At 44.8% G+C, this 16,584-nt stretch overlaps 1 protein-coding gene across 5 annotated transcripts in view; it reads left to right on the top strand.

The window, feature by feature from the left end:
* The window catches only part of LEMD1 (LEM domain containing 1), a 72,413-nt gene that overhangs the window by 35,891 nt on the left and 19,938 nt on the right, over positions 1–16,584 (top strand). The window contains exons 1-4 of one of the 5 annotated variants that reach the window (XM_017525447.2): positions 431–592; positions 2,002–2,121; positions 3,218–3,340; positions 6,536–6,600. In XM_017525447.2, coding sequence (XP_017380936.1) covers positions 2,040–2,121; positions 3,218–3,340; positions 6,536–6,600 — 270 coding nt within the window. In that variant the 5' untranslated portion in view covers positions 431–592; positions 2,002–2,039. Of the gene's footprint in view, positions 1–430; positions 593–2,001; positions 2,122–3,217; positions 3,341–6,535; positions 6,601–16,584 lie in introns of those variants that run through there. The other 4 variants (XM_037737355.1, XM_037737356.1, XM_037737357.1 and 1 more) reach the window with 4 other exon arrangements.

The raw sequence follows: 16,584 nt of genomic DNA, 5'->3' as shown, positions 1-16,584 counted from the left end.
CCATGTTGACCAGGATGGTCTCGATCTCTTGACCTCGTGATCCACCCGCCTTGGCCTCCCAAAGTGCTGGGATTACAGGCTTGAGCCACCGCGCCCGGCTGATTTCTTATTTTCTTAAATGAATAATCCTTAACAAATTAATATAGGTTTCTTCCACTTTCCTATTTTCCCTGGAGTATATGGTCAAATTGCCCAACTAGCAGTATGGGCCTTTTGACGGGTGGTCTAGAACTTGAGTTTGTTTGATTTCTCCTTTCTCTTCCTGGTTTCCTGACCCATTTGGTTTGGTAGCAGCTCCTTACTTCCTGTGCATAATGATAACTTCTCTGCATCTCTTGACATTTTATCATGGCAGTGTGCCTATGAAGTCGACCAGCACCTCCTTCTGTTTGAACTTAGGTTATATTAATCATCTGATTTGCACATCAATCTGTTGCTAGGGGGGTTACTGATGTCACACTGTCAGTATTATGATTACCATAATATCTAACAGGCAAAAAGGAACTGGTTGCTAGTGGAAACCTTAGGGTAAAACTCACCCAGCTTTAGTAACCAACTCGATTGCATAGACTTCCGATAACCATGTGAAGGGGTAAGTGGATTAATCATCCAGTTGGATTTCATTTGAATATTTTTCTTCCATATGTGTGTTCCCTCTAGGCAATTGTCTAGTGTCACTTGAAATTGATGAGGGCTCTTTTTGAGGTTATTTTTGGGAAGTTGGTGAAACAACAGACAGCTGTTCTCAGGAACAAATGTCACAGGATCTGCCGAAGCTCGCTTCCAGTAAAAAAGAAAGAAAGAAAATACGAGGTGCTGAGGTGCATTCATTGTCCTTTTTCTTCCTAGCGTTTGGTTGTTTCCCACTGGCCTAAAAGTGTTAAGTCAGTTTCCCAAATACATGGAAAAGGAGGAAACTAGCATTATGAGGTACCTACTATGTGTGCTAGAATGTGACTCTCCTTAAAGCATCGCTTTAGAGAGTTGTCCAACTAGGTATTCCAGAACAACAGTATTATACATAACAAGTCATGATTTTTTCTAGCTTGTATACAATGTTCTTCCTAATTGGACATTGATTGATCACCCACAAAAGCAAAGTCATTATTTAAAATTGGTCTACATCCTCCTATGCTGAGTAATTATCTTGCTGTTGTTTTCACTGCAATATTAAAAAGCCTTGAAACGTGATAGAAATGAAGTACAATAACTCCAAAATTAAAAATCTCTGTTAAAAGGTTTGACAAATGGGTCTGTCTTTTTGCCGATTTGGTTACTAGGTAGAAGGGTCAATTTTGGGAAATCAAGGGATCAACTGGATAAAACTGATTGAACTTGAGGTTGTGCAGATTTGCAAAAGCCATATCAAGATTTTTATAAATCTATATGAATCAATTTGTGTGCCAGAGAATGAATAGCTAACTTTTTCTTTTTCCAAATGCCAATTCAGCAATTACTAAGTCTGCTAGCGGTTAATTAAAAACTACCATCTTGTTATGTTCAGAGTTAAATTACAAGTGTGAAAACTACTACTGTTTGCAATAACTGAATGCTCTGTACTCTCTGTACTGTCATCAAAAGGAGGGCAGGGATAAATAACTTTTATTTAACTCACTAAAAAAAAATCTTCTCCGCTCTTTCATATTTAATTAACTTCTTATCTTCTCAGAGCTTGGGTTTTACTCAGAGCTCCTAAGCAGTAATGGAAACATCTGTTTATTTTGTCCAGAAGATTCTTCTCACATTCGTTGAACAGAACAGTTATAAATAACTGAGCCCTAAAGATGCTGGGGAAAATGACACCCATCCAAAGTTTTACATTGGAGGCAACTAATCCCAGCAGGGATTTATGGCAGAAGTAGAAAGGGTTGATTTTTGCTTTATTGCCTGTGCACCTAACAGGTTGGGGAGATAGGGTTGTGAACACTTATGTGGACTGGTAACATTTGAGTACTTATTTGTAAGGCTGTCTTAATGAACTTAATGTTTCGCTATTTCAAGAATTCCACCATCAGAAAAGAGGCCAAACTTCCATCACCATGGTGGATGCCAAGTGTCTGAGTGACTGTAAATTGCAGAACCAACTTGAGAAGCTTGGATTTTCACCTGGCCCAATACTACGTATGTACAATATGCAGCAAATATTAAAGACTAGTCATTTATTGTTTGTAAACCACTTCCAATAGAAGGAACATATGCAATAAAACCATTAAAATATAAATAGGAAAATAGAAAACCAGAAAGAGGGAAGAGGCAATAAATATACTCAAATCCTACTTACAGGTTAAGATCGGGCATTTTTCTTACTGCAACCTCTGCCTCCCAGATTCAGGCTATTCTCCTGCCTTAGCCTCCCGAGCAGCTGGGATTACAGGTGCACACCACCATGCCTGGCTAATTAGTTTGTATTTTGTAGAGAGGGGGTTTCACCACGTTGCTCAGGCTTGTCTCGAACTCCTGACCTCAAGTAATCCACCTGCCTTGGCCTCCCAAAGTACTGGAATTACAGGCATGAGTCACCACACCCAGCCCATGGATTGGGTGTTTTTCCTCAGTGAAAAATCAGTTACTCTTTATTATATTGTCCTATTTTTTGTTTTGTTTTTAGTATGTAGACTCTGTTAACTATGTATTTATTATCTGTATTCTTCATAGACAGGATGTACAGCCTTGTCCGTCTTCGCAGATGTATCCAATGCCTGACTCTGTGGTTAATCCATACAGGTATCACCTAAGTGTTTGTGGAAAGGAAGGTGCGAGTTCAATAGCTGTGAGTCCACCTCATTTAAAAAGCCATAATTGGACAGGGTGCAGTGGCTCCTGTCTATAATCTCAGCACTTTGGGAGACCGAGGCAGGTGATTCACTTGAGATCAGGAGTTCAAGACCAGCCTGGCCAACATGGTGAAATCCCATCTCTATTAAAATACAAAAATTAGCCGAGTATGGTGGCACACATCTGTGGTCCTGGCTGCTGGAGAGGCTGAAGTGGAAGAATCACTTGAATCTGGGAGGCAGACGCTGCAGTGAGCTGAGATCATGCCATAGCACTCCAGACCGGGAGACAGAGTGAGACCCTGTCACCCCCTGCCAAAAAAAGCCATAATGTAAGGGATAATAATAAAAGAATAAAAGTCTGAGTTATGAAATACCTTGAACCCAGTAGGATCATATACAAAAACAGAACAATTTAATTTGTTCTCCAAATTCTTCCTCAGCTTCCACCAGAAAGTTGTATGAAAAAAAGTTAGTACAATTGTTGGTCTCACCTCCCTGTGCACCACCTGTGATGAATGGACCCAGAAAGCTGGATGGAGCTCAGGACAGTGATGACAACGAAGGTACCGTCATAAGCTGTACTGCTAGATAGCAACTTTGCACTTATTAATACCTTGTCTAGTATGATTTATGCAGCTTTAAACAATGTGCAGCCTGACTTGTGAAATAGCCTCTTTGCACAGAGAGCCTGAAAAACAGGCCCCTGGGCTGTCAAAAGAATCTGTAACTTCACATCTGTATTCACGCCAGTGACTCAACTGGGTGGAAAGCTGGGGAATGACTAGCTCAATGTTCATGTCCTTTTACTAACTAGAGCCAAATGTGTGGTGATGCCTTAAAATCAGAAACTCCTACAAGTAAATTCTGGGCCTCCTTTGAAGTCTCATCCTCTGCTTTGCCTCAGTCGATACATCTGACCATTATTTTGGGGGGATTAAATTATTTTATGCCTATTAAGAAAGATGAACCACGCTGGTTGCTCACGCCTACATGTAATCCCAGTACTTTGGGAGGCCAAGGCAGGTGGAGCACCTGCGGTCAGGCTCGAGACCAGCCTGGTCAACATGGTGAAACCTCGTCTCTACTAAAAATACAAAAATTAGCCAGGCATGGTGGCACACGCCTGTAATCCCAGCTACTCTGGAGGCTGAGGCAGGAGAATCACTTGAACCCAGGAGTCGGAGGTTTCAGTGAGCCGAGATCGCACCACTGCACTCCAGCCTAGTGGACAGAGTGAGACTCCGTCTCAAAAAAGAAAAAAAAAAGAGATGAACCAAATTATACCTCCCTGAAATCCCTCCTATGCTGACTGCCCTCCTGATTTATATGAGAACTGACAGCAGCTGGTCTCTTTCAGGTCACAGAGTGGGTAGGGAGCAGGGGTCTCCGGGATCTCTGAGCTTTGCTGACAGTGGCCCCTGCTCCAGGTATACCTTGCTCCTGCAGTGCCTTCTGGCTTCAGAGCTCCTAGGGGAAAGGCTTGGAGATTCCCACAATACATTCCAAGGTGTTTTCATTCAACAAATATTTATCAGGAGTTCTCAATGAGCCACAGAAAAATGACAGAAAGTACCATTAATTGAAGGCCACCAGTGCATCCTGGGCCTAACCCTTATCATCCCATTTAACTCTCATAGCACTTAGCAGAAGCTCAGAGAGGCCAAGCGACTGGCCCAGCATCACTGAGCTCAGAAGCAGCCCCAGACGATAAGCATACATTAGCATGCGCCATGAAGAGCCGGACCCATCTGTCTTCATCACCACTCTATGTCCAGCTCCCGGAACAGTTCCAGGCACATAGCAGAACTCAGTGTACATTTGTTGGGTGAAAAGGACAGAACTGAGATTTGGACACTGTCTGGCTCTCCAAACTTTGCTCTTTCCACCCCATACACTTTTCTCACAATTTCTATTGTGAGGATGAACACATTACATTTTTTTTTTTTTTACCATGTCTGATCTACAAAAAAAAGAGGACAGTATTATATAGTTCAAATTTAAAACTGGATAAACCATGCAAGTGCTTGGGGTCCTCTGAAAAATCCTGTAATCCCGACATTGGAGGCGGCACAGATACTGAAAGCTTTCCCCAGCGGTTTGGTTTAGCACTGTTGGCCTCACTTGAAAAGGATGGCAAGGTTTAGGGATAAACCTCACTGGCCTTCGAGCAGGCAGTTAGCATGGGTGGGGGTGGCCTCGGGAAGTGGCTGCCCCCGACCTCTCCTGGTTGTAGAATGTGTTCGGAGTCCTATTCCCGATCCAGGCCTGCTTCTGTTTCCTGCCCGGGGGAGGGGCTCAAGGGACCAGACCAGCACCTGAGGAAAAGGAATGCCAGGTTGAAGATTTCAGAACTGCTCACAACTGCCCGGGACTTCAGGTTAAAGCTACAACACCAAGCCGTCCCGGGTCCCAGCATGCAGCCCTCCACAGAAATGAGTTTATGCTAGGGCTAGGAGAAAAACTGGTCCTTCAGTTTGTAATGTTTGCCACTGCTTTAGACTGTGCCTACCTGATCTAAGCCAACTACAGGTCATCAGGTCAGAGGTAGAAGTGCTGATTCAGTCCTACCCTTGTTAAAAGTAGCAAACCTGGGTCTCCAAGTTAGGTTTGAAACAGACATTTGAATTTGCTTATTGATAAAGTCTCATAGCCCCTGGCACCACTGGAGAGGAGGAGTTTTAATATCATGAACCGGAGGTGACATCCTGTGGACTCAGCCTTCTGTTTTCATGAAAGCACCCAGTCCTCATGGGCTTGTAGTGGGAGTGGGCGTACAGGGAGTCCCAGACCCGAGGCTGAGCATCAGGTTATCCGAACAGTCAGTGGGTTCGATCTTTCTCATTTTCACTCATTGATTGTCTTGTCAGTGGGTGGACATAGCTTTATTATTTATTTATTTATTTTTTTGAGACGGAGTGTCACTCTTGTTGCCCAGGCTGGAGTGCAATGGCGCCATCTCGGCTCACCACAACCACCGCCTCCCGGGTTCAAGCGATTCTCCTGCCTCAGCCTCCCGAGTAGCTGGGATTACAGGCATGCGCCACCACCCCCAGCTAATTTTGTATTTTTAGTGGAGATGGGATTTTTCCATGTTGGTCAGAACTGGTCTCGAACTGGTCTCGACCTCAGGTGATTCGCCCACCTCGGCCTCCCAACGTGCTGGGATTACAGGCGTGAACCACTGCAGCCAGCAGACATAGCTTTAATTATCTAACCGCTTTCAAACTTCCCAAATGTTTTTGACTGAGAGAACTCATTTAAAATTAATGTGCAACTCCACACAATTCCTCCAGGTTTATCAAAATGCTTCTCTGCAGGTTAACAACATCCGTTTCCATCCCTAGCAGTTTTTAAAGGCTTTTAGCACAGGCCTGGCCCTCCCTTCCTTGGATGCCTTTTTGGAAACAGAAGGAGAAAATCTTCCTGTTCTGTCTTGGCATTCAGGGAGGAACGGGGCTTATAGCTGGTTCAAAGTGACAATGACTAGCTGCAAAGAGCCGCCCAGATAAGCAGCCAGCTTGTGTATTTCTCTCGGAGGCATGCAAATATGTCAGGCCTTATTCCCAGAGGAAGGCCTAAGTCTGTTTCATGAAGGCTGCCGCAGCTCCGGAGAAATGTTCTTTTCCATCAGAAGGGCCACTTGAATTTTCGTCCCCTTGCAAAAATGTCCTCTGATTGAGAGAATTCACCCTGATATTTATGTTTATTCCCTTTGCTAGCTCAAATGTTCTCATTTCCTTTTATTTCCCATTATCCAGAGCTTGATATCATTTTTCAAGGAAATATCATACTCTCAACAGAAAAAAGCAAGAAACTCAAAAAAGTATGTACCATTCTAATGCCTGAATACTTGTACCCATATATTAAAAACAGGAAGTAGCTCTGTTCATCTGTATTAAGAAAGGGGATAGCAAATCACAACATTCTGTCATAGTGGTAAAATCCTAGTTTAAAGAGGATCATTTTAATGCAGTTTTCTGTATTGTGAAACGATTTCCATGATCTAGCAGAGAACCCAGAATGACAGGGCAATCATTACATTCTGTTATCGTGGTAAAATTCTACTTTAAAGAGGATCATTTTAAGGCAGATTTCTGTACTGTGAAACTATTTCCATGATCTAGCAGAGAACCCAGAATGACAGGGTCCCTCCTGCCCCTTCTTGAAAAAGTCACCACTCTGCTTCCCCCAGCTGTCACCCACACTCCCCACTTTCACCATCTGTTGCCTATGTTCACATATAGCACTGAGCTTGGTTCTGGGTCCACAGTGAACACAGGATGGAAATTCGAGTTTCTAACCCATTCGCTTTTCCAGCCCCCAGCACCATATTGAAGCAAAAGGCCAAGTGTGTCAGGGTTGCAGGTTTGGGGGTGAGGCCTCACTGGCTTAGGATTTCTGCCCTCTGCTTCCCAGAAGTGTGACTTTGTGGAAGTCAGTGAACAGATATGAGCCTCCTAGCTCAGTTAAACAGCAGTTCCTACCTCACAGGGCGAATGTCAAGTGAAAGGCAGGTAAAGCTCTGAGCATAAAACACAGCCTATACTTAGTGCTCAGTGATGAACTCCAGGGCGCCAACTCTAGTGACTTTTTCTGTCTTCTGACTTCTGACCCTCTTTATTTGGAGACACCTGCCTTCCTTGGACTTTGGAACCCTGCCACCCCTCGGTTCTTGGCTCTGCATCTCTGTTTCTGTTCTGACTTTGTGTCTTCCTCTTGGCCCCTGACATGCCTGTGCCTGAGATCCCGTCCTTCAGCCTCTGCTCTGGGTCATTCATTCACTCACCACCTCTGTGTGGCGCTCTGTACAGACTTCTCTCCTGAGGCACAGGTCTGCATATCCAGCTGCCTGCTGGGAAGCGCCCCTTTTTCCTTCCTTCCTTCCCTTCTTCCTACATTCATTTGACAAATGGTTACCTAACGCCATGAATGTTTTGTAGGTTACACATATGTGTTCATGCCTCTCCCCAGGGTTATCCCCTCATACCTCAGGCTCAGGATGTCCAGGACTGACCACGCACATTTCAGCCCACCCTAAACCTGCATTTGTGGCCGGGGTTTATCCTGATGGTTCCACCACCTCCCCACTGTCCAGGCTCAAAGCCTTGGTGTTATTTGGAACGCCCCCGCCCCCCCTGCAGCTCTTCACACACAAAGTCCTACCAAGTCTTTGGGATTTGAATGATTTTTTAGAATCCATCCCTTTTCTCTCCTCACCATGGCTATCCTAGCTTGCACTCATATTACTTATTTATTTATTTTAGAGACAGGCTCTCACTCTGTTGCCCAGGCTGGAGTGCACTGGTGCCGTGATAGCTCACTATAATCTCAAACTCCTAAGCTCAAGTGATCCTTCTCCCTCAGCCTCCTGAGTAGCTAGGACTACAGGTACATTCCACCACACCTGGCTAACTGGGCAACAATTCTGGCCAGGCATGGTGGCTTACCCCTGTTATCCCAGCACTTTGGGAGGCCAAAGGTGGACGGATTGCCTGAGCTCAAGAGTTTAAAACTCAGCCTGGGCAACCCATGTCTTTACAAAATTTAAAAATTGGCTGGGTATGGTGGTGCACACCTGTGATTCCAGCTACTTGGGGGGCTGAGGTGGGAGGATTGCTTGACCCTGGGAGGTTGGGGGTGCAGTGAGCCATGATCACACCACTACATTCCAGCCTGGGCAATAGCATGAGACCCCATCTCGAAAAAAACTTTTTTTTTTTTTTGTAGAGACAGGGGTCTCATGCTGTCACCCAGGCTGGTCTCGAAATCCTGGCCTCAAATGATCCTCCTGCCTTGGACTCTCAAAGCACTGGGATTACAGGCATGAGCCACCTTGCCCAGCCTCCATATCATTATTTTATTTGCACAATTGCAAAATCCTCCTGTGTTTGCCTCTAACTTTTCCCAATTCCATTTCAGATCTATAAGCAGAGGTTTAATCATGTCACTCACTTGCCCGGAGACTTTCAAAACAAGGTGCAAACTTGCTATACCCCATGAAGCGACTCCAGTGTCTCCTGTAACCTAATCTCCCTCATCGTCCTACCCAGCAGATGCTTACCTTGTTTCTGCACCTCTCATACTCTTCCTGTGAACCATTACTTCAACTGTTCTTCATGCCTGAAATTCTTTTCACTCTTCCCACAACCTACCCCATTTTTCTTCCTGTTAAAACCCTGTGATCTTTTAAGGAATAGCTCAATGGCCACTTCGGTGAGTCCGTTTAAAATGACATTAAGGTGAGTGGATCACTTGAGGCCAGGAGTTCAAGGCCAGCCTGGCTAACATGGTGAAACCCTGTCTCCACTAAAAATACAAAAAATTAACTGGACATGGTAGCATGTGCCTGTAGTCCCAGCTACGCAGGAGGCTAAGGCACAAGAATCACTTAAACCTGGGAGGCAGAGGTTGCAGTGAGCCAAGATTGTGCCACTGCACTCCAGCCTGGGTGACAGTGAGAGGAGACTCTGTCAAAAAAAAAAAAAAAAGGCATTTTAGCCTGGGCAACACCTCGTGTCTTATCTACAAAAATTAGCTGGCCATGGTGATATGCACATGTGATTCCAGCTACTCAGGAGGCTGAGGTAGGAGGCCGGCTTGAGCCCAGGAGCTTGAGATCAGCCTGGGAAAGATGGTGAGAGCCCATCTCTACAAAATTGTAAAAATTAACTGGGCATGGTGATGTGCACCTGTGGTCCCAGCTACTCAAGAGGCTGAGGCAGGAGAATCTTTTGAGTCTCAGGAGGTTGAGGCTGCAGTAAGCTGTGATGACGCCACTGCACTCCAGCCTGGGTGACAGAGCAAGACCCTGTCTCAAAAAAAATAATAAAAAATAAAGTAAAAAAAATAAAATGGCATTGTATCCTCATTCAGTAGCCGTCACAGGGTCTTGCACATAGTAGGAGCTCAAAGCTCACCTTACCAAACCTACCAAACAGCTCCAGTGGCAAAAAGGTTTGCAAACATGTTCTAGTATTTAAACTAGTTTCTAAGTTGAAATAAATGAAAAGAAATCTCTAAGTAAACATTGCCGCAATATGCCATAGCTTCAGCTTACCGTTTAAACATAATTCAAATCTGATGAAGTAAGTCTGATATCATACCAAATCTTCTAAAAGTGTTTTTTTAACTTCCAAATAGCTCATTAAAGGAATCCTTTCCATTTGGTAAACCTCAGTTCTGCAGAAAACCCTTTAGTGTAGTTCCTGCAAAGACACTCCAGCAGAGAAAGCAACCTGAGTATTTAAAATGCATCAGGTAGGACCAGTGCCCTTCGTTTTCCACTTTACATAAACCTGAAATAAAACCACATCCATATTTTAAATTGGCAATAGAATTAAATAGGAAGTTTGTGATGGCATAAAATGTTTTGATTTGAAGGATTTATATAAGCCATTTTCATTCTCAGAAGGGCCTGAGACATCTGTTCATCCTTAAATCTGAAAGTAAATGTAAATAAGCATTCGCATTTCCATGTAAAAGGTGGTAGAAGGTGTGTTTATTGAGACGCTTCCCTAACACTGTAGACTTTAATTACTTAAGAGCATTTGTTTGTACCTAGCAGTCTTCTGAGTGCCTAGAGGGGTAATATTTGCATTTCTTTGAAATACCACATTTTCCTTTCATTTTAGTTGGTTTCTAATGGAATACAAGCCACTTAAAGATTTGGAATATGCAACTTCTGCACTCTGTTTAACACTGTATGTGTCTGTTGTATCAAATCACATACGCAGCCCATTGGATTTGGTCATTAAAGCCACTCATTAAGCAAAGTCAAATTTTTTTTTTTAATGGGATTTTTTTCATCAGAAAGACACTAGACACAGCTTCTGTTACCAATGATGGAGTGGGACATTAAGTGAATATGTGTGACTCCATCTCTAAGTCCCCTTCTACGTAGCAAAGAGGGGAACATGGGATTTGGGATTGGTTGGTAGGGAGGCAGAGTAATCTACAATGTCAGGCTACATAAAGTGGGCTTTGAGTAAGGTGACCGTATAATTTATCATCCTGACCAGTGTGCTTTTGAAAAGGGACACTAACCAGAAGGGGTACTGGAACAACAGGAGTAAACTGGGACTATCTTGGGCAAATGGGGGCAAACAAGGGGATATAGGGTCCTGGGTTTGGGAGTGGTTCCAAGGGTGGAAGTATTTGTATCTGTGCCCCATCTGAAGAGGCTGCTGCATCCAACAACCGGAGGGCAGAGGCCCTGGAGGTGTGTGCTCCTGAGCCCTCCTGGGCCACCTGGGTGTTTCCTTACCCTCTCCCAGACACAACATGCTCATCCCTGCCAGAATCTCAGTTTACTCTGTTCTCCCAGCCTGCATGCTCTCTTCTTACCTTCCCACCCACCCATCCTGCACATTCTGTGGGTCTGGGCCCAAGAATCAATTGTTCTTTCTTTTTTTCCCTCCCTCCCTCCCTCCCTCCCTCCTTCTTTCCCTCCCCCCCCACTCTGTCTCTCTCTCTTTCTTTCCCTTCCTTCCTTCCTTTCTTTGTCTTTCTTTCTCTTTCTCCTTCCTTTCTTTCATTTCTTTCTTTCTTTCTCTCTCCTTCCTTCCTTCCTTCCCTCCCTCCCTCCTTCTTTTCTCTCTCTCTCTCTCTCTTTCTCTCTTTCTTTATTTCTTTCTCCTGTAATTCTCTTGCCTCAGCCTCCCAAGCAGCTGGGACTACAGGCACAGGGCACCACACCCCACTACTTTTTCATTCAGCCTCCACCCCACTCTCTGCCCAGGAGCTTTTGCCGCAGGCTGTAAAATGTTGAAGGTGAAAACTCATGCTTTGACTCCTCTGCATTGAATTCCATGCCAGGCATTTGGGAGTGGGGGCGGGGGAGTTACTCAGTCCCTGTTGGCTGAACTGAAAGGAGCTTTCCTCTACTGATGTTGATGATCTCTCTTTCTGACTCCCTATTCTGTACCATATATTTTGTCTCTTACATGTACTTTGATGTTGTCTTTTGAGAGATGATGCTTAGATCATTGTGAATGGATGACCGTTCAGGAAATGGTTGCAACGCAGTTTCCACCCCTGGCCTCAGACTGTGAGTCAACAACTATTTATTGAATATAGGACATTGTGCTAGATTTTCTTGAGGAAGAAAATAAGTGCAAATAAAGGCATAGACCCTATCATGAAGAAACTTGAAAATGAGCTCTGTAAACAAAGAATATATGTATCAAAAATATGGACTCTGCCAGGTGCAGTGGTTTATGCCTGTAATCTCAGCACTTTGGGAGGCTGAGGCAGGAGGATCACTTGAGCCCAGGAGTGCAAAACCAGTTTGGCAACTCGACAAGAACCCATCTCTACAAGGAAAATGAAAATAAATTAACTTGGGGCCAGGTGCAGTGGCTCACGCCTGTAATCCCAGCACTTTGGGAGGCTGAGGCAGGCAGATCACCTGAGGTCAGGAGTTCGAGACCAGCCATGGCCAATGTGGTGAAATTCCATCTCTACTAAGAATACAAAAAATTACCTGGGTGTGGTGAAGCATGCCTGTAATCCCAGCTACTTGGGAGGCTGAGGCAGGAGAATCGCTTGAACCCGGGAGGCAGAGGTTGCAGTGACCCGAGATCACACCATTGCACTCCAGCCTGGGTGACAAGAGTGAAACTCTGTCTCAAAAATAATAATGAATAAATAAATTAATTAACTGGGCATACTGGCACACATGCCTGTGGTTCCAAGCTACTCAGGAGGCTGAGGCAGATGATTGTTTGAGTTTAGGAGGCTGAGGCTGCAGTAAGCCAGGCTCATGGCACTGTACTCCAGCCTGAATGACAGAGTGAGGCCTTCTCTTAAAAAAAAAAAAAAAAAAAAAAAAAAAAAAAAAAAAGACTCTAGAGCCAGACTGCCTGGGTTCAAATCTCAGCTCGACTGCTAACTTGGACAAGACACTCAACCGCTCTATGTCTTAGTTTCCTCATTTTAAAAATAAGGTTAAGAACAATCTCAACTGCCGGGCGTGGTGGCTTACGCCTGTAATCCCAGCACTTTGGGAGGGCTAAGCATGTGGATCACCTGAGGTCGGGAGTTCGAGACCAGCCTGACCAACATGGAGAAACCCCGTCTCTACTAAAAAATACAAAATTAGCAGAGCATGGCAGCACATGCCTGTAATCCCAGCTGCTCAGGAGGCTGAGGCAGGAGAATCGCTTGAATCTGAATCTGGGAGGCGGAGGTTATGGTGAGCTGAGATGGCGCCGTTGCACTCCAATCTGAGCAACAAGAGGGAAACTCCATCTCAAAAAACAAACAAAAAAGTCTCAACCTCACAGAGCTTTGTGAAGTTTGAGTTAAAATATGCAAAGCAGAGGCCGGGCACGGTGTCTCTCACCTGTAATCCCAGCACTTTGGGAGGCTGAGGCAGGCTGATCACCTGAGGTCAGAGTTCGAGACCAGCCTGACCAACATGAAGAAACCTTGTCTCTACTAAAAATATAAAATCAGCTGGGCATGGTGTTGCATGCCTGCAATCCCAGCTACTCAGGAGGCTGAGGCAGGAGAATTGCTTGAACCTGGAGGCAGAGGTTGCGGCGAGACAAGATTGCGAATTGCACTCCAGCCTGGGCAACAAGCGCGAAACTCTATCTCAAAAAAAATAAATAAAAATATGCAAAGCAGAGTAGTATACATATATGTGATAAGAGGCCAGTATAAATAAGAGCTATTAATATCATTAACATTGTTACATAAAAAGCATGATATTTAATTACCTGCAGTACAAAACAACATACTTAGTGAAAAATAACATTTTTCACTCCCATTATGAAAAATGAATCTTTAGTATTGAACTTCTAAGTTCTACAGAATGTGATATATCAAGTTCCTACAGATATATTTATAGAAGTAAATATACAGATATATTTAAAGATTACTTTCTGTAAGCCCTGCGTGTTGAATGAGGCAGACTGAGCTTTAAAAAAAACAATCATATGCCGGCCAGGCTTGGTGGCTTATGCCTGTAATCCCAACACTGTGAGGGGCTGAGGTGAGGTGGGTTGCTTGAGCCCAGGAGTTCGAGACCAGCCTGGGCAACATGTTGAAACCCTGTTTCTACTAAAAATACAAAAAATTAGCCCGGCATGGTGGCACACACCTGTGGTCCCAGCTACTCGGGAGGCTGAGGTGGGAGGATCACCTGAGCCCAGGATCTGAGCTCATGCCACTTGCACTCCTGCCTGGGTGACAGAGGCCTTGTTTTGTTTTGTTTTAAGTCATATGTGCCTTCCCAGTATTTGGTGCTCCTCCTTCTTAATCTTATACTTAAATCCAGCTGAGCTCGATGGAGTACTCTTTTATTTTATTTATTTATTTATTTATTTTTGAGATAGAGTTTCGCTGTTGTTGCCCAGGCTGGAGTGCAATGGCACGATCTCGGCTCACCGCAACCTCCGCCTCCTGGGTTCAGGCAATTCTCCTGCCTCCGCCTCCCGAGTAGCTGGGACTACAGGCACGCACCATCATGCCCAGCTAATTTTTGTATTTTTTGTAGAGACGGGGTTTCATCTTGTTGACCAGGATGGTCTCGATCTCTTGACCTCGTGATCCACCCGCCTCGGCCTCCCAAAGTGCTGGGATTATAGGCATGAGCTACCCGCGCCCTGCCTGGAGTACTCTTAATCTCAGCACTTTGGGAGGCCAAGGAGGGAGGATCACTTGAGCCCAGGAGTTCAGATTAGCCTGAGCAACATGTCAAAAGCACATATCTACAAAAATTACAAAAACAATTAGCTGGGCGTGGTGGTGTGCACCTGTGTTCCCAGCTACGTGGGAGGCCAATGTGAAAGGATGCTTGAGTCCAGGTGGAGGCTGCAGTGAGCCATGATGGCGCCACTGCACTCCAGCCTGGGAGACAGAGTGAGATCTTGTCTCAAAAAAAAAAAAGAAAGAAAAAGAAAAAGTTCTTAAATCATTCTCCTCACCTCTCTAAATCTCTAAATAGTTTCAAACTTGGAGAAAGTTGCAAGAGCAGTACAAAGAACACCCACATTTATTCTACTCAGATTCCTCAGTTGGTACCTTGTATCACATTTGAGGAGTGTGTGTGTGTGTGTGTGTGTGTGTGAGTATCTGTGTATTTTACCATTGTCTCTTTCTGAATGATTTGAGAGCAAATTGCAGACATGAAGCCCCTGGGCTCCCCAGTAAGTATTCTGCCCATCGAAAGACGCTTTCCTACATAACCGCCTTATGACCCTCCAGATAAGGAAATCCACGCTGATTCAATGCTTCCAGCCAGTACTCAGACCCCATGCAAGTTTCACCAACTGCCCCAATGCTGTCTTTTTGCTTTCTCATCCATTCCGGGAACACACATTCCCTTTAGTTCTCGTCTCTTCCTTCTCCTTCAATCTGGAGCCACGGTGCCTCAATCTTTCCCTGTCATTCCTGCCCTTGACAGTTGTCAAGGGTTACTAGGCCATTCATTCTGCAGGGTTACTAGGAACTATCTCTACCCGCAGAACACTTTGACACCAAATGGGTGGGTTTTTCCTCATGCCAATCAGTTCTCCAACTCTCCAGACACCAAGCAGTTGTGCAACAATTCAGTAGAATTCTGATGCTGTAGACCTGGAGTTAGCATCCCAGCCCACAGGTTAAGGGGCTCAGTTTCTCAAGATGGCCCCCCACTTAAAATGCCAATCACAAGTCCTGAGTCTCCCATACTTCTGATTGACTCGCTAAAAATCAAGGGTTCCCACAACACCTTGGATTTGCTAATTTGGTAGAACAGCTCACATAATTCAGGAGTGCTCTTTACTTACATTTACCAGTGTATTTTAAAAGATACAGCTCAGAAGCAGCCAGTGGGAGAGACGCAGTCGGGAGGTCTGAAGGAAGAGACGGAGAGCTTCCATGCCATCTCTGGGCCCTCTGTCCCCTAAGTACTTTAATGTGCTCACCAACTCAGAAGATCTCTAAACTCTGTCTTTTAGGAGTTTTATGGAGGTTCTGTTACTGAGGCGTGGTTGGCTATTGGTGATTAACTCAAACTGCAGCTCCTGTCCTCGACCTGGAAGGCAGGGGGCGGGGCTCCAAGTTCAAATCTTTTTTTTTTTTTTTTGAGATGGAGTCTTGCTCTGTCATGCAGACTGCAGTGCAGTGATGTGATCTTGCTCACTGCCACCTCCATCTCCTGAGTGCAAGCAATTTTCCTGCCTCAGCCTCCTGAGTAGCTGGGATTTCAGGCTAGTGCTACCCACACCAGCTACTTTTTGTATTTTTAGTAGAAATCGGGTTTCACCATGTTGGCCAGGCTGGTCTGGAATTTCTGACCTCATGATTCACCCGCCTCGGCCTCCCAAAGTGCTGGGATTACAGGTGTGAGCCACCACGCCCAGTCCCAAGTTCAAATCTTCTAATCACGTGGTTGGTCTTTCTGGTGACCAGACCCCATCCTGAAGCTATCTAAGGGTCTTCGGGCACCAGTCATCTCATTAGCATACAAAAAGATAACTCCGGTAGTTCCAGAGATTCCAAGGGTCCTTAGAAGTTCTTGTGTCAGGAACCTGGGACTAAGACCAAATATTATAATAAGATGCCTCTATCACGCCTATCACTCAGGAAATTACAAGGGTTTCAGGAGCTCTGTGCCAGGAGAGGGGACAGAAGACCAGGTGTATATTTCTTATTGTATGGTAACATCATGAGGGTGACCTTCAGATTGAATTTGTCTGATTTTTCCTTTTGACTAGTATTAGAGGCCATGTGTTCTTGGCAGGAATTCTTTAGGAATGGTGCTGTGCTCTTCTGATTACATCGCCACGGGACAAACAACGTCACTGTGTCTCACTGCTAG

The sequence above is a fragment of the Cebus imitator genome, unplaced genomic scaffold (genome assembly GCF_001604975.1).
Source record: "Cebus imitator isolate Cc_AM_T3 unplaced genomic scaffold, Cebus_imitator-1.0 Scaffold38, whole genome shotgun sequence".
Lineage (NCBI taxonomy): Eukaryota > Metazoa > Chordata > Mammalia > Primates > Cebidae > Cebus > Cebus imitator.
This window is presented reverse-complemented; position numbering and strand designations above follow the sequence as displayed.